Below are 24,982 nucleotides of genomic sequence, written 5' to 3' on the forward strand. Positions count from 1 at the left end.
ACATCTGGGGTTGCATGGTGTTCGAGGGCTTTTAACAAGAGTAGATTTTCAGTATTTTGTCCTGCTGATTCAGACACTCAGATGATCAACTTCATGCATTAATATGATGCAATCATGGCATCAGTTTCCAACTTTATCATAGCCCAAACATTATCGAATTAACAAGTCAGACTTAAGAGGTAAAATAAAGGTTTTGCGTTTTATTTTTAGCTCCTCCCAAATCTTCTTCACTCAAGAGGATATACATTTGGGGTATAATACTAAATGCCATACACCCGATTAATATGCATTAATATGCATTACATGCATGCATTTGGCATGCCATGTTAAATGACACTGATGTGCACATTTACACAGTTAGCAATCCCTTTTCACATTATTTTGTGTCTTTTTAACTGTTATCATGTTTGATTTTTCTTTCAGACATATTTTTTCCTCTTCATACTATGAGTTTTTGTTCCTCACAAGACAAATACACCAACTTCCCTCCTTCGCTCATGATTGTGATTGGTCTGCTACTTGAACCTGCCCCTTTTGACTTGCGCATTAACATATTCAGGATGTTAGAGCTGGATTGACTTAGCAAGTTGATACCCAGCTTCGTGGTACCGCTGATCCTGATTACCATTAGCCCCATTTACACTACCCTTTTCTAAACTGTGCCAAGATCAGTCCAAGCACTGTAACCAACATAACTGTTGAGTGTAAATGGCATGCAAAACTGAACCAGACCGCACCAGACACAACCGAACCACGCTGAACTGGTACCATTTAATCAGTAGGGCTCAGTGAGGTTCAGTTTTTGCACGGTTCCCAGATAACAAAGAGCGCTTGAGCAGACCGTGTCATCTCCCTACAGTCAGCCTACGTAATCATGAAATTTCAGACATTCATTAAAATACAAGCTTCTCCACCTTGCTACACGATTTCCAGTGCTGATTCTGCTTCACAGTGTGATGAACCTCAACTCTTGTCGTTTCCTGCATCTGTAAGCCCTGATTAGACTATTGTTTGTGGTATCCACATTCGAAAAGCTGACTCTGTCAAGTAAATTTACCAGAGGCTACCTTCTTCGCCTAACTCGCCTAAATTTCCTGAATGTTACGGGCGCCACCATGTTGATTTGGTCTGTAAATGGTCGTAAGGAACTGAGCTCAGCACAGTTAACTGATTTAAGCTTGGAACGGATCGGTTTTCAGAGGGTGGTGTAAATGGGGCTATTTTAGTGGATTGGTTTAACTAGATAGACTCAAGGAAATTCAGGATAAGTTGGGCTTGTTTTGTGGTATAGGCCTCTGCTTAACTGTAATGTTCACTGACTCATGTCGATCACGTTGATCAAACATACACTCTAAACTTGGAGATTAGAGATTTTCATCCTGAAAAAAATGTTTTCTTTTAATCCCTTTGCAACTCATGTAGTATTATGCTTAAAGTACTGTAATTTATCATTGGCACTAAGCCCTTATCTAATGACTAATGTACTAAATTGTTGCTTCAGTATGTCCAAAATATTTTCTTTCATCTGATGCCATCTAGTTAAGACATAACCAGACCAGCTTTTGCTGCCAAACACTTTGATATTAGTGTCATCAGTTCACAGAACATCCCTGCAAAAATAAAGATTTTGTACCTGCTTGCATTTGAAAAAGGTAATTAGAGCAGGGATGTCAAAATCAAGAGCTTTTATTAGAACTAGATATTTCTCTGGTCCAACACACCTGAATTGAATGTCTTAATTACCTGTTCAGTTGAAGTCAAGTTCTCCAGAGTCCTGCAAAGGATCTAATTATTTGATGGTGTGGTAAAAGAACACCAGCCAACACTGGAGCATGACATATGTGCATTACCCTTTAATGTTGTTCTTGGAACAATAGCTCCGTCTTCACTGAGAGGTTGTTCTACCTGTGCTGGTACAGGACCTTTCTGACTCTGAATAATGTAGTTCTCCTTCTAGCTTCATTTACCAGCTTGAAACAACATTTGCTTTTGTACCATGCTTAAAACGCTCATTTTGCTCTTAAGAACACTAATCTCTGTGACAAAGAACTCATCCTCTTCATTGCTACTTGTCATTCTCATGGGGAGTTTTCCAGTACAAAATCATTAGAATGCATATACACCACTCCTTCATGTATCTGGAGATTGTACCAAAAAAAGAACAGAATCAGTGGATTTCCACAATCTTCTTCTGTTCCAGATACCACCCCTGATCTATATTACACATTTCCTTAACTGTGCAAAACTATGTAAAAGTAACATAAGTATTTTTGTTTATCGTAACTGACCTAAAACTCCAAGGATCTACAACAGGGATACAATTTTTAGATACTGTAGCTCCCTGAATCAAATGGCTTAATGACCTTCTCAGTTGATTTCAAGTTTTCAGAATACTACAAAGGACCAAAGTTTTTTTTTCAGGTGTGTTGAGAGCACAGACACATCTAAAAGGTGCAGAACACCAGCCTTTCAGGAATGGATTCTAAAATACCTGATCTACAGGTTAAATATACGTTATTATTTGGAACTCTATGACTTGCCATATTCTGTCATTTTTGCAATTTGTAATTTTCTATACCAGTCCTGTTTGCTTACTTTTGGGGAGTGTATCTTTATTATTGTTTCTGTATTTTTGGTGTAGGTTCATTTTTCAGTGTTTGCTTTTGTTTCAAACATTTCACCTTCAGCCAGACTCTGTTTCTAATCTGTTGATTAGGAAACTCTTTTCACCTGTCTCTCCTCATTTAACCTATTGTCTGCACCTGTTCCCTGCTGTTCCTCTGAAGTCTTTAGTTTTCCTCATCATGTCTGTAAGGTTAGTTTGGTATTTTATCATTAAATGATTCTTCAACTCACCATGCTCAACCTGGAAGTGAATAAAAATATTGTCCTTTTACATAATATACTGTATATAATAAGGCAGATTTTAAGGTTAGTTCTAAAACACAGTTTATAACTTGTGGTCTTTTGGAAGGCCCACAAAAATCCTCCCTGAACACGTATAAAGCTTTTCTCTAAAAGCAGAACTTATCTGTTGCTATGAGTCTACATTCATTGCTTCCCCCTTATCCATCAGTTAGGTAATACAGTGGTGCCAAGAGTTATATCGGAGGTGACACCTCATCGAGACTATAAATAGCTATGAACCTTCCTCCTGGGAGCCCAGCTGTAGCTCTCTCTCAGGCATAGATCAGTTGTTTGTGGGGAGCTGAAATCCCCCACTGCTCATTTGTCTCTCTGACTCCTGCATATGAACACAAAACACTCCTAAAGACACACAGACAGATGCGTGGAGCCCAGCACTGACATAGTTTTATCACAGCATTATCAGAGGGCACAGAAAGCAGTTATTCAGTTTCTGCTGCTGTGCATTTCTAAGAAACCTCTCTATGTTTTCCTCAGGCTTTCCCTAAATAACATCTAATGCTGATGCTCCACATTCAGCTAATGCACAAACATACATCAGGCTTCAACTGAAGCATTAGGGGAAAAAAAGCCCTTTATTTTGATAATACAGTAAACATGATGTAAGAAAAAGGTACATTTTAAACCACTCTTGAAAATGTAAAAGATAAAAACATACTAACGGTACTAAAACTGCCCAAGACAGATAGCTACTAGATAATATATAGACATGAACATATAAAGAGTCCCAGGAGTTATTAACAAGCATAAAACTTATTACAGTTCAAAAGTGTGAAAACTGTTGAAAAACCTACTTCAAATAACAGTTAAAAAAATCTGCAGATATTTATGAGATATTGTTCCTACAAAAGATTATTATTATTATTATTATTATTATTATTATTATTATTATTATTATTATTATTATTATTCTCTGATTATTTTTTTTACCATGCACTTTTACCAAGTGTCCCATTCAGTGTATAAAATGGACGCTAAATTGAGAGAAAGTAAACTCTTTCCCACTTTGTATCACTCTTACATAAAAAAAATGTAGGGAGGGGGGGTTGAAGCACATGTCTCAAAGCAAGTGGGAGTGTGAAGTGGATGAGAACTGAAATAATATAAAAAAAAAAGGATAGAGAAAACCCCCTGCAGGGTGTGTCTGACCCATGTGAGTCACTGTCTGCATGAGCTTCTCTGGAGTTACACATGACTATGTAAAAACAAAAAACTCGAAATCAACTTCTTCTACTGATCACGCACCTGCGTTCAAACCACAATGAGGCAGCAATATGTAATAGAATTAAACAGTGTTGTACTTTGTTAAAAAACTGAACCGAATCCTACAAATTCTCGAAAAAAGTAGATTACTAAATGATCTGATAGTGTATATTTAAGGTAAATAGCCAAATGCTGCAAATTAATGTTAAACTCTCTAAATACTAAGGTTATATTTCTCACCTGGAAGTTGAATTAATTTTCTTTTACATTTCTGACAGCTACAGCTAAGATGAGCTGTTACTTAGCAATGACTGCTTTCATGTTTAGAGACTCAGCTTGCTACCTTATTTTTAGCATGTTACAGCTGGTGATAATTTGTGTGCAAATGTAAGTGTGCAGGTGCCAGTTGCTGATTGGTTCCAGGATGATGACATCATGACATCCCATTGGTGGCTTCCTGGAAGTGACAACTATAAAAAGGCTGCTGATGTGGACTTCCTGGTTCCGTCCTCCACTCTTCCCAACTGGCCACACTGTTAACACCTGAACATTCTGGAGCTTGTAAGATTGAGCTGCCATTTCTGTTGCTTAAGTTTTCTCCTGTTTTTCTTAGTTAGGGAGGTAAGGTGACTGTCATTTGTTTACTTATACTGCAGTAGGTAAGTTGGTTCATTTCTTTGTTTTAGACAGTTGCCTTTTGTTTGTTATTTTTGGCATATAGCTCTCTCTGAAGTCATTTGCTCCACTTATGTTGTAACTTTAGAATTATTTTCCTTTTTGTAAATAAATCACTTTCTAAAGATGTGCAACTTTGTATGTGTGAGCTACTTGGGATGGGAAGAGGATGGATCCACTCTTTAATATGTTATGGTCTGGCAACCCTAGACGGGTCGTAACATATTAAATTGGGGGCTTGTCCGTTTCTTCTCTCGTTCTGTGTTTGGTAAGTGTTTGGTAAGTGCACGCTCTTCTGATTAGCAGTTTTATTCTCTGCACAGGGGACTTATGGAGAAGGGATTTTCTCTTGAGGATTCACCTCAAGAAGTTCACCTTCTTGGATAAAATTGGAAAGATGTAAAAAAAAGTGATCTGCTTATATTGGCTGACCATTATGATGTTAAGGTGTCTTCCAGTGATCGAAAGTCAGAACTGAAGGAAACACTGTGTGAACAACTGGTGGAAAGAGGTGTGTTGCTAACAGCTGCGGTGAAGGAAGTCGAAGACGCAGCACTGGCTGATATGCCTGCTACAAGCTCTGAACCCAGCACCAAACCTCTTGAAGGTATGTCCTCAGAGGATCTGCGTCTCACACTCCATATTAGGGAGGTGGAGAACCGTACCAAGGAGCTGGAAGTGGAAGCCATGCGTCTTCAAATCAGAGCTCTTGAACTCCAAAACGGTGCTTCTGCAGTTTCGCCACAACCACCAAGCACAGGTTCTTCTGTTTCTGTTTCTTTTGATATTAGCAAACACATCACATTGGTTCCGCCATTTCGTGAGTCTGAGGTTGACTCTTATTTTAGCGCATTTGAGCGCATAGCAGTTGCTTTAAAATGGCCGAAAGAATTTTGGTCACTGTTGTTGCAGTGTAAGCTTGTTGGAAAGGCCCAGGAGGTGTGTTCAAGCTTGTCGATTGAACACAGTTTAGATTATGACATTCTTAAGAAAACTCTTTTACAAGCATATGAACTTGTCCCTGAAGCATACCGGCAGAAATTTAGAAGTCTTAGTAAAACTGCTAATCAGACGTTTGTTGAGTTTGCACGAGAGAAGAACGTTTTGTTTGATAAGTGGTGTTATTCGTGTAAAGTTGAAACTATTGATGACTTGAAATCACTGATTTTGATGGAAGAGTTTAAGAAATGTTTACCTGAAAGGATTGTAACTTATTTAAATGAACAGAAAGCATCATCGTTGGCAAATGCTGCACTTTTGGCTGAATTTATTTTGACTCACAAAAGTGTATTTCCTTCACAGAATTCGTTTTCTGAAAATGTATCTGTAAAATCATTGAGTCGAAATGTGCCATCAGTTGTTTCAAAATCAAACAATCGTGATTGCTTTTATTGCCACGCACCTGGACATTTAATTGCTGCATGCCCAGTCTTGAAGAAAAAAGGTGCTAAAACCATGAAAACTCCTGCAGGTGTGGGGTTAATACAGTCAACTTTCCAGCCGACCATACGCGGCGACATTCAGCAAAAACCCAAAGTTGATGTTGACCCACAGTTTTTGCCATTCATCTCGCAGGGCTTTATTTCTTTGACGGGTGAGGAAAAGGATAAAGTTCCAATCACAATCCTTCGAGACACAGGTGCTCATCAGTCAATCTTGTTAGAATCCGTCCTGCCTTTATCTGACGGCTCATCTTGTGGTTCAGATATTCTTGTGTGGGGAATAAAAATGAGTGTTATCAAAGCTCCTCTGCATATGGTGCACTTATGTTCACCATTAGTTTCGGGACGTGTTAAAGTAGCAGTGCGTCCAAGATTACCTATTGAAGGAGTTTCCTTCATCCTTGGTAATGATTTAGCTGGCGGAAAAGTGTTTCCGGCACCAGAAGTTGTTGATGTCCCAGTTTCGCTTACTTCTGTGACTGACTCAGCTGCCACTTTGAATGTGTTTCCTGCATGTGCAGTTACACGTGCGCAAGCTCGAAAAATGGGTGATGTCATAGATTTATCTGGGTCTTTTATGGCTACACTTGATGAAGATGGCTTTGATTTAAGTGACTCTGTAAAAAGGTCAAAAGGTGACACTCCTGAACTTATTCCCAAAGATGAAACTTTGAGTTTGAACATTACTAGGGAAATGTTGATTAAAGCACAGCAGAATGATCCATCACTGAGTTCTTGTTTTTCTATTGCAGATAAGAGCGAATCTAAAGCACCGGTGACCTATTTTGTTGAAAATGGTGTGCTGATGAGGTCTTGGTCTCCAGATTCAGGTGATCTACAAAGAATAAATCAGGTGGTTGTGCCAAAGGATTACAGGTATCAAATTCTGAGTCTCGCACATGATGCCAGCTTGGCTGGACATCTGGGTGTTAAGAAAACTTATCATCGTGTGTTGCGTAATTTTTTTTGGCCTAAGTTAAAGTCAGATGTGGTGAATTATTGTAGATCATGTCATACATGCCAGTTAGTGGGAAAGCCAAATAAGCCGATTTCACCAGCCCCTCTTCATCCAATTCCAGTGCTTGGTGAACCATTTGAGCGAGTTTTATTGGATTGTGTGGGGCCTTTGCCAAAAACTAAGTCAGGTTATCAGTACATCTTAACAATAATGTGTGCTGCCACTCGTTTCCCAGAAGCTATTCCATTACGCACATTAAAGGCGAAGAACGTTGTGAAAGCTCTCATAACTTTCTTCTCAACTTTTGGCCTACCAAAAGTTGTTCAGACAGATCAAGGGACAAATTTCATGTCAAAGGTGTTTGCTCAAGTTTTGAAGGAAATGAAAATTAAACATCAAACCTCCAGCCCTTATCATCCAGAGTCTCAGGGTGCGCTGGAGAGGTTTCATCAAACCTTAAAAACAATGTTGCGCAAGTACTGCCTTGAATCTGGTAGAAGTTGGGATGAGGGTCTTCCACTTCTATTATTTGCCATTAGAGAAACGATTCAGGAATCCCTTGGATTCAGTCCAGCAGATTTAGTATTTGGACACACTGTTCGTGGTCCACTCCAACTTGTTAAGAAAAAATGGTTGTCGGAGTCATGTCAAACTGAACATAATGTGTTGGACTACGTTAGTAGTTTTAGAAACCGTCTATTTCATGTATGTCAGTTGGCCCAAGAAAACTTAGCAGAAGCTCAGAAGAAAATGAAAGCTCGATATGATAAAAAAGCTGTGAGAAGAACTTTCACTCCAGGTGACAAAGTTCTGGTGCTACTTCCTTTGAGTGGTTCTAGTCTTCGTCCTCGATTTTCAGGACCATATGAGCTGGAGAGAAAAATTAATGAGACAAACTATGTGATTAAGACTCCTGATCGAAAACGAAAAACAAGAGTTTGTCATGTTAACATGCTCAAACATTACATTTCCAGGGAAGGTGTTGCAGATAAAAACTCTTCCGTTGCTTCTGCTTTAGTTTGTTCTTCATCCCCACCATATCATTTAGCAGATGATAATTTGAGGGAGAACACTGGTTGCATGCCTATGGCTCGCTTGCGAAATTCGGAAGTGTTGGCAAATTTGGAATCTTTCCTATCTCTTCTATCACAGCCTGGCCAAAAGGATATAATCAGCCTGATAGAAGCTAACTTGTTGCTTTTCTCAGACCATCCACACCAAACATCCGTGCTTTGCCATGATATTGAGGTGGAGGTTGAGAAGCCAATTAAACAACATGCATATAGAGTAAATCCAACAAAGCGTGTTTTAATACAACAAGAAGTAGCTTATCTGATTGAGCATGGTTTAGCCATACCCAGTAACAGCGCATGGAGTTCGCCCTGTATTCTAGTTCCGAAACCAGACAACACGGCTAGATTTTGTACTGACTATAGAAGGGTTAATGCTGTCACTAAACCCGATTCTTTTCCACTTCCAAGGATGGAAGATTGCATTGATCGCGTCGGCTCTGCTAAATTTGTAACAAAGTTGGATCTGTTAAAAGGTTACTGGCAAGTTCCGTTAACGCCGAGAGCTTCTGAAATTTCTGCGTTTGTGACTCCTGATAATTTCCTGCAATATACCGTTATGCCTTTCGGGTTGCGTAACGCACCTGCTACGTTCCAACGGTTAATGAAAAAGGTATTGTTTGGAGTGAAAAACTGCGAAGCATATTTGGATGATGTAGTCATTTATTCGGCTACTTGGTCAGAACATCTGGACACTCTTTCAGAAGTGTTCAGTCGTTTTCGGGATGCTTCTCTTACCTTGAACCTGTCAAAATGCGAGTTTGGAAAAGCTACAATCACGTATTTAGGAAAGCAGGTTGGTCAAGGACAAGTGCGGCCTATTGCTGCTAAAGTGCAAGCAATAATTGATTTCCCTACTCCGCAGAGCAAAAGAGAGTTGCGGCGATTTTTGGGATTGTGTGGTTTTTATCGTGGGTTTTGTAAAAAATTTTCAGATGTGGTTAGTCCACTGACTGAACTTGTTAGCCCACTGAAGTCTTTTGTTTGGTCTTCTTCTTGTCAGGTTGCGTTCGACTCTGCCAAAGCACTGCTGTGCAGTGAACCAGTGCTGGCTGCGCCTAATTTTGAGCGTCCTTTTAAACTTGACGTTGATGCAAGTTTGTGTGGTGCTGGAGCTGTGCTTCTACAAGAGGATGAGAAGGGCATAGAACATCCTGTCTGCTACTTCTCGAAAAAGTTTAATAAGCATCAGGTTCATTACAGCACAATTGAGAAGGAAGCTCTTGCTTTGTTGTTGGCTTTACAGCACTTCGAAGTGTATATTGGTTCTAGCGCACAACCTGTACAGGTATTCACTGACCATAACCCACTCGTGTTCGTCTCCCAAATGCGAAACTCCAACCATCGGCTGATGCGATGGTCTCTGTTGCTGCAAGACTTTAACTTGCAGATTAGTTATAAAAAGGGGAAGGATAACATCCTAGCTGATGCTTTGTCTAGAAGTTTTAACTAATGTGAATTAAACACTCAGGGGTGTGTTTAATTTTTTTGTGAATGGGGGTGTTACAGCTGGTGATAATTTGTGTGCAAATGTAAGTGTGCAGGTGCCAGTTGCTGATTGGTTCCAGGATGATGACATCATGACATACCATTGGTGGCTTCCTGGAAGTGACAACTATAAAAAGGCTGCTGATGTGGACTTCCTGGTTCCGTCCTCCACTCTTCCCAACTGGCCACACTGTTAACACCTGAACATTCTGGAGCTTGTAAGATTGAGCTGCCATTTCTGTTGCTTAAGTTTTCTCCTGTTTTTCTTAGTTAGGGAGGTAAGGTGACTGTCATTTGTTTACTTATACTGCAGTAGGTAAGTTGGTTCATTTCTTTGTTTTAGACAGTTGCCTTTTGTTTGTTATTTTTGGCATATAGCTCTCTCTGAAGTCATTTGCTCCACTTATGTTGTAACTTTAGAATTATTTTCCTTTTTGTAAATAAATCACTTTCTAAAGATGTGCAACTTTGTATGTGTGAGCTACTTGGGATGGGAAGAGGATGGATCCACTCTTTAATATGTTATGGTCTGGCAACCCTAGACGGGTCGTAACATAGCATTAGTGCTGAAGTTAAACTAATGCATCCAATGTTTTTTCTTATAAACAATCAAGTTGTGCATTTTTCAAAATTATCATGCTAGATTAAAGCAATTAATTTCTATAAAGCAGTAAACAAAGCAAAATAAAAGGAAAGTGACAGTGAGAATGTAACGCCGGCCAGACTGACCTATCTGAACTGATCTTGAATTCAAACCTCTGAGCAGTGGCAGCTGGTCAATAGAGGGCACTACGGCGCTGTCCCACCCACCCAATGACCTCGATTAATACATAAAAAGCAAATAAAAAATAAATTTAAAAACTATTTCAAAATATATGAATATACATTTTTTTGATGTGCAAGATAAATATTTAATCTGTATTAATGAGTAAAGCTGTTTCGTTCATCATTGGATTAGTGACTTATTTCCGTCCTAGGGCTCAAAAATCTTGGTCAATGCAAATGGATAGGCGAGTTTTGGACGCAGGAGAGCTGCACCTTGAGGTGACAGGAACTGTTGTCACTGTAGTAGTGCAGCTGATTGACAGGTCGAGTTATGGAAGTGAAGTCCCTTAAAACTAACTTAACAAGATCAGCAGTCCAGAAGACAGATGGAGACAGTACACTCTTTTTGCTGGACCTGGTTTAGCTACAATGATTGGCAAACTGCATGTAGCGAGGCTAATGCTTTATTCTGCTGCCTTGACTGCCTGCCTCATTTTTCAAACCTCAGGATCTGACCCAGCATGGATAAAGACAGGTATTTACTGATTTAAAGCACTTTTTAGAAAAGGCAAAGAAGCATGAATAATCTGGAATTCACATGGAAAATAATACAGTGTTCTTTTTCTAGATGTCTGTTCATTTGCATAGTTGCTCTTAAATAAACACATTCTCAGAAAAATATATTGTTTTTATATATTAGCAAAATATAAAGCGGAATAATAGCTTCTCTGTTATTAAACTGGTACATTATATTTGTTTGTCTGGACACAATATTGGAAAATGCAAAACACAGATTTGCCTTCACAAAGCCTCAGAAGGGCAAGATTTATTTACAAAACTTAAACCTGTACATGAAATTAGTTTTTGTTATAAACGGTTTTAATAATGATTTTTGTTGTTGGCACTCATATAAATATACTGAGGTGGTGGTTAGGCTTTGGATGAGTACTACTCATCCAGAGCCTACTCACTGAGTAGAGAGGTGAGTAGAGCTAAAGTGTTGACAGCCCTGCTGGAGAGAATTTCAGTCTGTATTTAAGCTGCTACATGTTTGGGGTGTTTGATCACATTAGGGACCATTTTTCCTCATTCTGCTTCATTCTATCTGTATTCTCCCATTCTGCACTATCTGTTAAGTTCCACTAGTAACTGTATGTTCGCTCTGCTTTTCATGTCACAGTAGCTCCATCTGGTCTGTTCCTGTTCAGCTGTCTCTCCATCCTGGATTGAAATATCAGCTGTGCTGCTGCCATCAACATCTCTGTTTATACATATAGGACATTAACCTGTTTCAAGTGTAGCCCTGTTTCTTTTACTTTGATTAACTGTATGTACTCTCTTTCATCCTCTGACAAGTGGCTTGGAGCTTGTCTGCCTGGCCGTGTCTGTGTGGAGCTAGTTAACAGTTACCCTTTTGCTTCTCTGCTTCTTTCTGTATGTTTGCTTCTATCTCCTTGAACCCCAGTCGGGCTCGACAGATGGCTGCTCAGACTTAGCCTGGTTAAAAGGGAGTTTTTCCTTTACACTTTTGCTACACGCATGCTGTGAGGGATTGCTGAGAGTCAACAACAAAATGCATAAAAAATTGTCAAAGAGCTGAGCCTAAAAGCAAAGCTTACAATCATATTGGTCATTCTACTATGTGAGTCTTACGGTGATTAGATGTGGTTCATAAAGGAAAGAATGAGATCCTCGATAAAAGTGACGGACATGTTTCCTTAGAAGGGCAGTGAACTCAGCCTAAAAGTAAAGCCCCTGTTTCTCTGCATCAAAAAGAATCAGTCAGAGGTTAGAGATGGTGTGAGCATTTTTATCAGGTTGCCCTTTTATGCCTCCATTTGGAGGCTTGCCAGGCAGTCCCACAGAAATAACTTGAATCAGACAAAATTATTAATAAATTAATATTCTATGGAGATGAACAAATGAATGTCAGAAATTGCTTTTCCTCGATGTTTTAAGGAATGATAAAAGAACAAACCCATTAAACAGGTCTTGATAATAATTAAGGTACCCCAAGAAAAGACTGAAAATATTAACAGTAAAATTTTATGTTAAAGCTTTGTGTGTACACTGATTAGCATCAAAGGTGTCTGCAAAATCAGTGACTGTAGTAATTTAAGTACAGCTTTCTAGACTTTTTAATTTTTTTAAAGAGCAGCCTTGATAAAGGTAAGCAGCAGTGATAAAAAATAATATAGGGCTACAAGTATTCACTGTGCTGTTTTATGAAATGGTGTGCCACACTCAACATGGCCATAGGAAGCAAAGGAAAGGGTTGTCTCCGGAGATTAGGAAATAAATCATAAACAAGTATGTTAAAGGTAAAAAGCTAAAAGACCATCTCCAACCAAATTCTTGTTCCTGGGACAACAGCTGCACATACGATACAGAAATGTAAGATCCATGGGACTGTAGCCAAGCTCTGTGGACATTGCTGCAGGAAGGGAACTAACGAAAATTCAAAGAGACAAATAATATGCATGGTTACAAAAAAGCCTAGAAAAACATTTAAAGAGATCCAATGTGAACCTCAAGCTCTGTGTCTGTCAGATCGCACCATCCATCGTTGTTTGAGCCAAAGTGGACTTAAAGGGAGATGACCAAGGAATGTTGAAAACAAATCACTAAATGGATTGGAATTTCTCAAACTACATGTTGATAAGGTTCAAAGATTCTAGCTGAATGTCCTATGGGCAGATGAGAAAAGAACACTGTCTCTACTGTGAAACATGGAGGAGGCTCTGATATGTTCTGGGGCTGCTTTGCATCATCTGGTAAGAGTGTAGGAATCTCTGCAGGGTACAGTTACATCTAAAGACTATTAAAGGATTCTAGAGAGAAATGTATTGCCAGTATCAGAAAGGTTGGTCTCAATCACAGGTAAAAAGAATAATGACCCAAAACACACCAACAAAAACAGCCAAAAATGTCCAAGAGGGAAATATTGGATTATTGTTAATAAGCCTTCTATAAAACCTCACCTAAATCCTACATGCCATCTGGTAAAGGCATAAAAAAACAACACTTGAGGAATAATTCCATTGCACCTGTTGCTCAAACAAACCAATCTTGGACATACAATAAAGGCCTCAGAGTGAAAAGCATAACAAGTTTCATTTTAGCTCTATTGCTAAACTATCTGTTTTTTAACAGTCGTAGCGAACCAATATATAACAAGGTGAGATATAAATCCTTTCCCTTATAGCCACAATTTAGATGCACAACAACATTATTCGGAATAACATTAACTTTCTTCCATGTTTGTCTTTAGCATTAGTGCTATCTCTGACCTAGCAAACTCTGGGTACCAACTTCAGAATTTTCTTCTGACACAGAAACATCAAAATCAACATTATAAGCATGATCCTTCTCTATAGCCTTAACACACAGCAAATGATGGCTATATTTGTGTTATAACTACATGTTTAGTTTATTTATTTTTTTAACCAAGAGAAAAAGCAGCCAATATTGCTAGAACTAATTGACCTGATTTAAATTTGAAGAAATTTCTGATGAAAAAGCCATTTTGAATCAAACTTAATATTTTACTGTAATATTGGATATTTATTTCCAGATATTCTAACTTAACAGGTTCAGTTTTCAAATGATTATGTTTTACCATCTGACTTGAATTTTTATTATAAATCAAGTGGAGTTTGAATCTAAATATCCTACTAATGATACAAATGTACAGTGGTGGAAAATGTTTGAGGTTAAGACACACAGCTTTACATCACCATGTCACCGGGTGACTATGATCCAATTTAAGCACTGAGGAAATGCTTAGAAGAAATCAATGTCTGGAAGTGCCATCATTTTCTTCAACTGAATAAAAACAAAACTGAAGTAATAATCTTTGGACCAATAGAGGAGAGATCTAAAGTTAGCACACAGCTTCAGTCGCTTCAGCTAGTAACCACTGATCAGGCCCGAAATCTAGGTGTAGTGCTGGATTCAGACTTGGACCTCCAAAAGCATTTAAAGACAATTACAAGGTCGGCTTTCTATCACCTGAAAAACATTTCCAGGATTAAAGGACGAAAATCTCAGCGCGATCTGGAAAAACTAATCCCTGCGTTTATTTTTAGTCGAATTGATTACTGCAACGATGTTTTCACAGGTCTGCCTAAAAAGTGGATCAGACAGCTGCAGCTGATCCAGAACGCTGCTGCCCGTGTCCTCACTAAGACTAAGAAAGTAGAGCACATCACTCCAGTTCTAAAGTCCTTACACTGGCTCCCTGTATCTCAGAGAATAGACTTTAAAATACTTCTGTTAGTTTATAAATCTCTGAATGGCTTAGCACCTAAATACATCACAGACTTGCTATCAGTGTATCAACCCTCCAGAACACTCAGGTCTTCTGGCTCCAGCCTGCTCTGCATACCTAGAACCAGAACTAAACATGGAGAAGCAGCATTTAGTTCCTATGCCCCACTTATCTGGAACAAACTTCCAGAAAACTGTAGAAGTGCGGAAAGCCTGAGTTCCTTTAAATCAAGACTAAAAACACATTTGTTTAGGATTGCCTTCGACTTTTCTAGTTAAACAATTCAACTGAAACATATTTTCTTTAGTCCAACTGTTTTTAATATTCTTTTTTGTTTCTGCATTTTTTATTTTATTTTATTATTTTTTAAATTTTTTCCTTCTTGCTTTGATTCTGTTTTATCTTCCTGTATTTTAATCATGTAAAGCACTTTGCATTGTCTTTGTACGGAATTGTGATATACAAATAAAATTGCCTTGCCTTGCCTATATATGGGATATTTGTATTTATTTTTACTGAATAGTAAGGAATATGTAAACTTTTACAACAAAGTATTGCCTTCGTTTTAGAATAATTTATAATCAGATCTGATCAATCTCAAAATTAAATTGACAGCATTTAAACGAAATATATTATTTAATTTTTGAATGGTAGACACAAAACTAGACTTACTTTGAGTTTAGCACCAATGTGAATCCTTCATTCCGGAAACGACCTATTTGCCTCCTCCTCCTGGACGTGCGCGCATCTGGTGCCAAACTGGTTTCCAGTATCAGGAGGAAAATGTTGGGTTTCTTTCCACACACTCAAACAATATTCTGGATGCTTTTAGAGAAAAGTGATCTACTAAACTTGATTTTGCCTGACGTCTAGCTGTGTTTTCTAGTATGTTTTTAATTAATTTAGATAAACTAAGATGCATTTTCGTTTGCTCGCTTTAAGATAAGCTTTGACTTTTTTTTTTTTAAACAGGAAAAGCCGTGGCGATCATTCCACTGGCTGTGATCGCCATTTCTTTATGCGTTATATAGGTCATTCACTTCAGTGGGCACGTTGCTCACCACCCGGGTCCTCCTTTCAGTCCCCCACCAGATCTGAACGAGTGGGCTGCCTGCTGCTGCCGAGAGGCATGCATCGCCTCACTTTGCCTCAGCTCTGCGCTAAAGTCGGGGTGTTAATGGGAACTAACTGGAAAATGTGAGGTGAGAGATGCTGGCTGTTTTCAGCACCCTGGATAGCGCCTTTGGAAGTTGGAGAGGACGCGCGGACGCATCGGGATTTTTCAACTCAATCTAATTTGGGAGTCATGCTGGAGACATGAGGCTGATCATGGCTGATTTTAGGTGTTTGTTTGCAGCCAATGGGCACAGGTTACCTGAGATGGGTGTTTAATTTTCTCTGCTGTGAGACATGGACTTTGCTGAAATTCTCTTCGCCCTGTTCATTGTTGTGGTCGCGGTCGTGTCGCTGCTGTCAAACTTATTGGTGCTGCTATGTTTCGTCCACAGCACCGAGATCCGCCGGCAGGTTCCCGGTGTTTTCACCATGAACTTATCCTTCTGCAACATTCTCATCACGGTGCTCAATATGCCGGCCACCCTGCTGGGGGTCGTCAGGCACCAGAAGCCCTTCGGGGACTGCATTTGCCACACGGTGAGCTTCCTGGAGACTTTCCTGACTGCGAACACCATGCTGAGCATGGCTGCGCTCAGCATCGATCGCTGGATCGCGGTGGTCTTCCCGCTCAGCTACGCCACCAAGATGCGCTACAGAGACGCGGTGATCATGGTGGGTTACTCCTGGCTGCATTCTTTCACCTTCTCCCTGACTGCGCTGCTCTTCTCCTGGGTGGATTACAGCGACGTGTACGCGTCCTGCACCCTGCAGCCCAGCGGACAAGGCAGCGACAAAGTTAAGTTCACGATTTTCACCGTGATATTCCACGCCACCAGCTTCGTGCTGTCACTCTTCGTCCTGTGCTTCACCTACCTAAAAGTTCTGAAAGTGGCCAGGTTTCATTGCAAGAGGATTGACATCATCACCATGCAGACTTTGTTTCTCTTGGTCGATATTCACCCAAGGTAGGACAACCCCCTTCATAACTTTTTTGTTTTTACAATACTTTTTTCCACATTGTTTTTTTATAAGTGTATGGGACGCCAGCAGTGCTACATTTAATAGCCTATTGCAATTATCCAGATCCAGTTTGATTTTAATCCTTTGGCTTCAATTGATATTTTCTTATTTTTAAATTGTGTTCTTAATCTCAATTTTCAGCATTATTTTAATCATTATTCTTTAATTCATGTGGTTTTTAGTGTGCTAGGATTCTTTTGTATGGCTGTGTGTATGTATGATTTTTCCGTATATTGAATGTATTTCTAAACATTCTTATATAGAGCAGCACTCATAATTGTACTTTATAGTCCTACAGTGAAAATAAAGGTGACTTAAGAAAACCATTAAGAAAAGTAATAAGATAGCAATTTTATTGACAAAAAGGTAAAACAAAATAGTAAATATAAAGAATAAATAAATACATGTTGAATTATTTAATGAGGCTATCTGTCTGTCTGTCTGTACATAATAACCAGGAAAGACATTTTCAAACAAGACATGCCCAACCATTAAAATATGGGGAAAAAAACAAAGTATAGCATGCTTTAGGACTAAAACAACTTAAGATTAAATAACCATACAATTTAGCTTGTAACCATATATAGATGTTTTTAAAGAGAGATTTAAAGATGTATAAGGTAAAATATTATTGAAATTTCAGTTCTTAAAGCTTATTCCATGCAGTAATATCAAATACACTATATTGCCAAAAGTATTTGCTCACCTGCCTTGACTCACATATGAGCTTAAGTGACATCCCGTTCCTAATCCATAGGGTTCAATATGACGTCGGTCCACCCTTTGCAGCTAGAACAGCTTCAACTCTTCTGGGAAGGCTGTCCACAAGGTTTAGGAGTGTGTTTATGGGAATTTTTGACCATTCTTCCAGAAGCGCATTTGTGAGGTCGCACACTGATGTTGGACGAGAAGGCCTGGCTCTCAGTCTCCGCTCTAATTCATCCCAAAGGTGTTCTATCGGGTTGAGGTCAGGACTCTGTGCAGGCCAGTCAAGTTCATCCACACCAGACTCTGTCATCCATGTCTTTATGGACCTTGCTTTGTGCACTGGTGCACAGTCATGTTGGAAGAGGAAGGGGCCAGCTCCAAACTGTTCCCACAAAGTTGGGAGCATGGAATTGTCCAAAATGTCTTGGTATGCTGAAGCATTCAGAGTTCCTTTCACTGGAACTAAGGGGCCAAGCCCAGCTCCTGAAAAACAACCCCACACCATAATCCCCCCTCCACCAAACTTTACACTTGGCACAATGCAGTCAGACAAGTACCGTTCTCCTGGCAACCGCCAAACCCAGACCCGTCCATCAGATTGCCAGATGGAGAAGCGCGATTCGTCACTCCAGAGAACGCGTCTCCACTGCTCTAGAGTCCAGTGGCGGCGTGCTTTACACCACCGCATCCGACGCTTTGCATTGCACTTGGTGATGTATGGCTTGGATGCAGCTGATCGACCATGGAAACCCATTCCATGAAGCTCTCTGCGCACTGTTCTTGAGCTAATCTGAAGGCCACATGAAGTTTGGAGGTCTGTAGTGATTGACTCTGCAGAAAGTTGGCGACCTCTTCGCACTATGCGCGTCAGCATCCGCTGACCCCGCTCCGTCAGTTTACGTGGCCTACCTCTTCGTGGCTGAGTTGCTGTCGTTCCCAAACACTTCCATTTTCTTATAATACAGCTGACAGTTGACTGTGGAATATTTAGGAGCGAGGAAATTTCACGACTGGATTTGTTGCACAGGTGGCATCCTATCACAGTTCCACGCTGGAATTCACTGAGCTCCTGAGAGCGACCCATTCTTTCACAAATGTTTGTAAAAACAGTCTGCATGCCTAGGTGCTTGAATTTATACACCTGTGGCCATGGAAGTGATTGGAACACCTGATTCCAATAATTTGGATGGGTGAGCAAATACTTTTGGCAATATAGTGTATGTCTCATTGAATTATTACCTAGTGATATGTCCAATTTTTTTTTCTTTCAAAATTTATTGATGTCTTAGTTTGAATTATGCTAAGTCACACTAATAAATATGAAACAGAATCTGTTTATTATCTTTTGTATTTTTTAAAGCTTTTTAAATTATTATTTTAAATTAATATTTGTTGACTCCGACATTAATGGGTATTTCGTTGGAAATAAAACACTTTGGTTAATTTTTTTTTGCTATGAAATGTCGGGATCAAAACTATGCAAAACATGATTACATACAATAAATACAGATTATAGTTAAGGTCCGCAGCTGTACTCTGCTAGGCTCCTCCCCTTGTGCCTGTTCTCTCTGTCACAGATGGTACAGTAAAAGAGGAGGTTGCATCCGCTTCTGTGTGAGACACGGCAGAAGATAAAAAGAACAGCCAGAGACTTATTTTCTATTGTTTATTTTAGAGAGTCGGTGAGTAGGTTAACCATTTATGAAGGCCACAACTGTTTGAAGAACTATTCAAACATGAATATTTAAACAGATTATGCTGTAATAATTACATATATTTTATTTTACCATGAGTGTTTATAGAATAAATAGCAAATTAATATTCTTTTGATGAAATTATTCAATATTTAGTCCTGATAAATGCCTAACTTTGATGAATTAACCTGTGAAAAATGAGGCTGATTTTGATGGATGGATGAATGGATGTACGGACATACCTCTGTCTGTCTCCAATTTCTATTAAACCATATCTATATATATTTTTTTGTTTTTATTTTTCACTGAATTTAAATTATTTTTTATTTTTATTTTGAATTGTATACCTAGGTATTTTTAAATCAATTTCAACTATAATGTATCTTTTCAATAATTATGTCTGCTTTGTTTCTATCGCGTTAATACATAGATGCAATCTTTTGATCACTTAGCTATATTCATTAATTTAACTGTAGCTATTTAGAGCTTAAAGTTAACTAATCCTTTTATTGAGCTATTTAGAGTGACACAATTTTGACCCCTATACTATAATATAATAATATTTTATGCATTAAGCTGTGTGACCTTTGGACTCTATGGTGCCCTTTTCTGTTTGCAGTGTCAAACAAAGATGTTTAGCTGAGCAGAAGAGGCGAAAGCAGAGAGCAACAAAGAAGATTAGCATCTTCATCGGCTCATTTATCATCTGCTTTGCTCCTTATGTAATTACAAGGTAAGTCTACCTGATGAGAACTCATAAAATATTTAATCTAATGTAAAACCCCTGTGTGTGAGCTTTAAAAATTAACAACTCTACTCATGTAAGTTAATAGGGTGCTGCTCAAATAGTTATGTTGATTTAGACTGAATAGCCTTTTTAGTTAGTCATTCTCTCTCTGTATAGACCATCAGAGTAAAAAAACTGAAAGACCTGACATAACAATGAAGAAAATGTGAAGCTCACACTCAAGTCTGATCAAAATGGATTTATAGTGATGGCTTTTCACTAAAATTGGGTCCTTGAGGACCTGAACTCATTCCTACTTTACCAGATGTAGTCCCCATTCTAAAAACAACAAAACAATGTGTACTACTTAAAACTTTAGAGGCATTCAATTAATAATTGGGCGAATAATTTATGTAAATTATGTATTGATATTTAATTTTCGCAGAAATCTACATGAGTAGCTCCTATGGGGGATGACTGGTCAAGCTGATTCAATTATTCTAAACATGCGTTTGATGAACAACTAAATGTAATTTCACCAGCTGCTGAAAACATCTGAACAATAAAATGAAACTCTAAATCAAATGCTTAGTATAAGGTTATTACATTACAGCAGAAACTTGATAGTGATATTATTGCTTTCAACACCATGCGTGCTCTTATTTATTTACTCTAACTGGCTAATTCTTACATGAGTTTGGTGCAGATCTTTACTGGGTCCCTAAGTGAGACAGATCTTATGTCTCTTGTAGGGCTATACAGAGAGACAAACTCACAGAACAAAAAAACAATCATACACTGACATCTAAGAACAATTTAGAGTACACAGTTTACCTTAAATGCATATTTTTGGACTGTTGGAATCCAGAAAGAAAAGATGCATGAACAAGGAGAATAGGACAATACTACGGCTTTTTTTCATTTGAGCCAACAGTAATAACATAATGGGTTGCAATGATATTACTGTTGAGATGGGAAGTAACGAAGTACAAATACTTCGTTACTGTACTCAAGTATTTTTCTGATATTTTTACTTTACTTTACTACTTATTTTTATGGCGACTTTTTACTTCTACTCCTTACATTTTTACACAAATATCTGTACTTTCTACTCCTTACATTTTAAAAAATTGGCTCGTTACTTTAGTTTTGAATCATTTCAATGGAGTTACCGTTATTATTTTTCACGTCATCAATACCAAATTCAATCTAATTGGATGGGAATCTACGTTGCATTTGACGCACCACTACAAGATGAATCGACAGATTCGGCGGTATTCATTCGCGGCAAATCATTGCAGCTTGGTGGCGGTGGCGTTAGCATAGTAGCATGGACGACGAGATGATTGAAAATGAACACAACGGAGATCTAGTCCTATTGGCAGACATCCATTTAAAATGCAGGCAAAGGCATGGTTTCTACTTTTACTTTTATACTTTAAGTAAATTTACAAGCCTGTACTTTGTTACTTTTACTTGAGTAAAGAAGTTCAATCAGTACTTCCACTTTTACCAGAGTATTTTTTAACACAAGTATCTGTACTTTTACTCAAGTACAGAAAGTGAGTACTTTTGCCATCTCTGGCAATGATACTAAAGTGCATGCTCAACACTGATATTCAGTGTTCAGCCTTGACTTACTGGTCAACGTATCACTTAAAACATCATGTTATATTGAAGTATTTCTCATCTTAGCACAAGCAGTTGTCTTCACACAGGTAGATTTGATGTAGCTTAACACACAAGCATAAGGCAGTAGCTGTTTTAAAAGTAGCTTCTGAGTGATATATTTTTTATTTTCAAGCAGGATATTCTGATTTACCCACAGAGTTATTAATTTCTGGATGTTTTATGTTGGAATTTTTACAAACCAATATAGGCCAGTCCAGGATATTTGAAGGGCCTGGATATAGCCAGTCTAAATGAATACATAATTGGAATTCAACTCTACATGCTTAAGAAAATTGAGAATTGCTTGTTTTCCAGCTACCAAAATCATGCTTTAAGGCATTCGATCATCAATTGAAAAAATATGTTTCATGGTTTTTCCATTCTAATGTGGTCATATACAGGTACAAAAAAATACTACATAAAAAAACTTTTAAATAAATAATGACAGTTTTACTACGAAATAACCTCTGTCCATTGCAAAAATCCATTTGAGTTTAAATAGCTTTAAGGATGATCAGGTGGAGCTCAGACTCCTTAAATAGAGACCACTGCTTTCTTTGATTAGACATGGAACATGGGACATGCCGCACTGGGCAGAAAGCCATATTGTCCGTATCAAATGAAACCTATTAGTAGTGTGCTTAACACACTAAAACATAGACCTTAAGCATGTTTACGGCAGAAACTCTCTCAGATGTTTTGCTTAAGATCCATGTGCCTGATAATTCTGGTGTTTGCACACGTCTGGGAGGGAAAAAGGAGGGCACTTTATCAGAGAAAGATTCCCAGCTGACTTTTTGAAGTGCCTAACCTCCTGACCCACTGGAAGCCTCCAGCTGAGACCTAACTATCTCATCTGGACCAGTCTGTGCTGGCAAATTGCTATAATCTCCAACCCAATTGCACCCGTATGATCCAATTTCCTCTCAGTGACCTGCCATCAGAGCAAGTGGAGACAAATATTTTGATGGAACTTTTTTCCCTGGAAATTAGAATTAAGTTTTACTTGAAATCATGACTCTAATGATGTAATCTAAATTTATTTTTGTAATTTTTAATAACTCGTATTAATTACATATTGATATGAATCATTTAATGATTGATAGGCATTTCCACTTCCTTTTACATGTTTTTTAATTTTACCTTTAGTTCTCTATATAAAAAGACTTGACATTTAAGGGGGAGCTTCTCTCAATAGTCCAAAGAAATTAAGTCAGAGCAGATAAACATGGTTTAGATGGATACATATTCATCTGCTTAAACCCAATCAAAGCCAGGACCTCAATCCTGTAGAAGATCTACAAAAAAAGGAAGGAACATATGTTAATTTATCCTCAATCCAATCTAAGTTGGAGCCGTTTCTCAAAGAAGTTTGGGTAGAAATGTCATTATCTAGATGTAGTGAGGCGAAAATTTAATTTCAAAGGGTGCCAATTTGTACCATAAAATCCTGATTTAAAACGTTCAATTTTGAAGTTGTAATGTAACCATACAAATATTGACCATTTAAGAAAATATAAAAATTTAAGCTTTTAGTACAGATTCATACAGATTTACCTGTACTGTATCTTAGTTGGAATGAGTTAATAAAAAATATGAGTCTGTATGATTTCAAAATCAAACACCTGAATGTGTCCACAACATAAAACTGCATCGTTGGTTTAGAAAAATTTAAGTGGGTTTGCTAATACAGTTGGTTAAAGCTCAGGAGTTGACATCTTTCTATGTTATCCCCTGATATAGTCAAACTTTATTCCTAAAAACCTTGAAAAATATTTATGGTATCAGAAAAACAGGATTAAAAGATTTGAAAAATATGAATTATTCTTTAAAGAAAAGAAATAACACTTTATATGCATTTTTTTTTTTTTTTATTAGGTTGGCTGAGCTTCTCCCCTCTATAGACATCAACCGCCACTGGGGAATCATCAGTAAGTGCCTGACATACAGCAAGGCTGCATCTGACCCGTTTGCCTACTCTCTGCTCCGCCAGCAGTACAAAAAAGTCCTGGTTACAGTTGTTAACAAGCTGCTTCGTCGTGACCTGTACCCTTCATCAGGCCACAACAGCTCTTTGGACACGGAGAACGACTACTGTCTTCAGAGGATCAGCTAATGGTGACAGATATGGGAGTGACAGATACTCTCCAACCAGAGTGAGTGGGCCCCAAATAGAGGTTTGCTCAGGAAGAGGAGGTGGGCGGGTGGAGGAGACGGAGACTACTGGGGGAGGGGAGCGAAGATGGAGGGGACAGATAGTGGGTGGAGGGCAAAGAAAGAGCAAAAAAAGAAAGGCAGTGGGTGGAGAAAAATGCAAAAGAAGGATTGAGGGAAAGGATCAATGATTACATGGATAAAGCTAAGAAAGGTGATGTAGGAGAGGCTAACGATGGCTTTGGTAAACAGCAAGGTCTGTGATTCATCAGTTACAACAAAACCCTACAGAAACTAATTTCCACACCAGAAAGACGTGGATTTGAGTTATTTCAACCTGAAAAACTCTAAGAAACTGGAGTCACGGACATGTAAAAAGTAGCCTTTCAGTGCTGATCCAACCACCTCATTGTTTTTAATGTTCTGGATGGATCCTTGCCTTCGGAAACCTTCAGAAAACAGAAACACTGGGACTCGTGCTGACCTCTTTGTGCTAGAAAGTTTTGCAGTGTCCTGTCAGTCACTGAATATTGATGCACTTTGTCTAACAGAAGATTATGTAAAACTTCTGTGGTTACAGGAGAAAGTAACTGTTAGTTTTTTGCAGGATGAGCCTGGTGATATTTTATATTTTTGTTACTGTCAACAAGTTCCACAAGAAGGTAAAAATATAAAAGGTGTTACTTTTTCTCTAAGTGCTTTACAGCTTCCACACAGCCTGTCTATTCTGGGCTGCATACGAGTGGCTGAAGACCAGCAGAGAGAACAAAAGAAAAGAAAATTTGATCCCCAACTAGAATTAAAGCAAAAAAACTGTCAGTTTAATATGAACGAGTCTACCTCTGCATTCCTGATAGCCCAATATCAAGGAGAACAACTGTAAAAAAAAAAGAAATGTATTAATATATTTATTTGTATGTTGTATTGGTTTCTCTGGTGATTTCAATGCCCAGATCTACTAACAAATTAAAACCGGAAAGTTTAACTGGGACCGAATATGCATAAAATTTGCAAAATTTTTATAACATTTAATATGTGAAAGAAGAGAGGGAGCATATCTTAGGAGCAAATTCTGCCTGAAATTACATATGTGAAT

General features: G+C 38.4%; 1 protein-coding gene across 1 annotated transcript; it reads left to right on the forward strand.

The window, feature by feature from the left end:
• The first annotated feature begins 15,643 nt into the window (after nt 1–15,643).
• On the forward strand, nt 15,644–24,777 carry gpr78b (G protein-coupled receptor 78b). The gene is made up of 3 exons (XM_038284904.1): nt 15,644–16,877; nt 19,954–20,067; nt 23,611–24,777. The coding sequence occupies exons 1-3, from the start codon at nt 16,207–16,209 to the stop codon at nt 23,846–23,848; spliced, it is 1,023 nt and encodes a 340-aa protein (XP_038140832.1). The 5' UTR covers nt 15,644–16,206; the 3' UTR covers nt 23,849–24,777.
• Nucleotides 24,778–24,982: the final 205 nt, after the last annotated feature.

Source organism: Cyprinodon tularosa, unplaced genomic scaffold (genome assembly GCF_016077235.1).
Source record: "Cyprinodon tularosa strain WSP-4 unplaced genomic scaffold, ASM1607723v1 ctg204, whole genome shotgun sequence".
NCBI classification, from domain to species: Eukaryota; Metazoa; Chordata; class Actinopteri; order Cyprinodontiformes; family Cyprinodontidae; genus Cyprinodon; species Cyprinodon tularosa.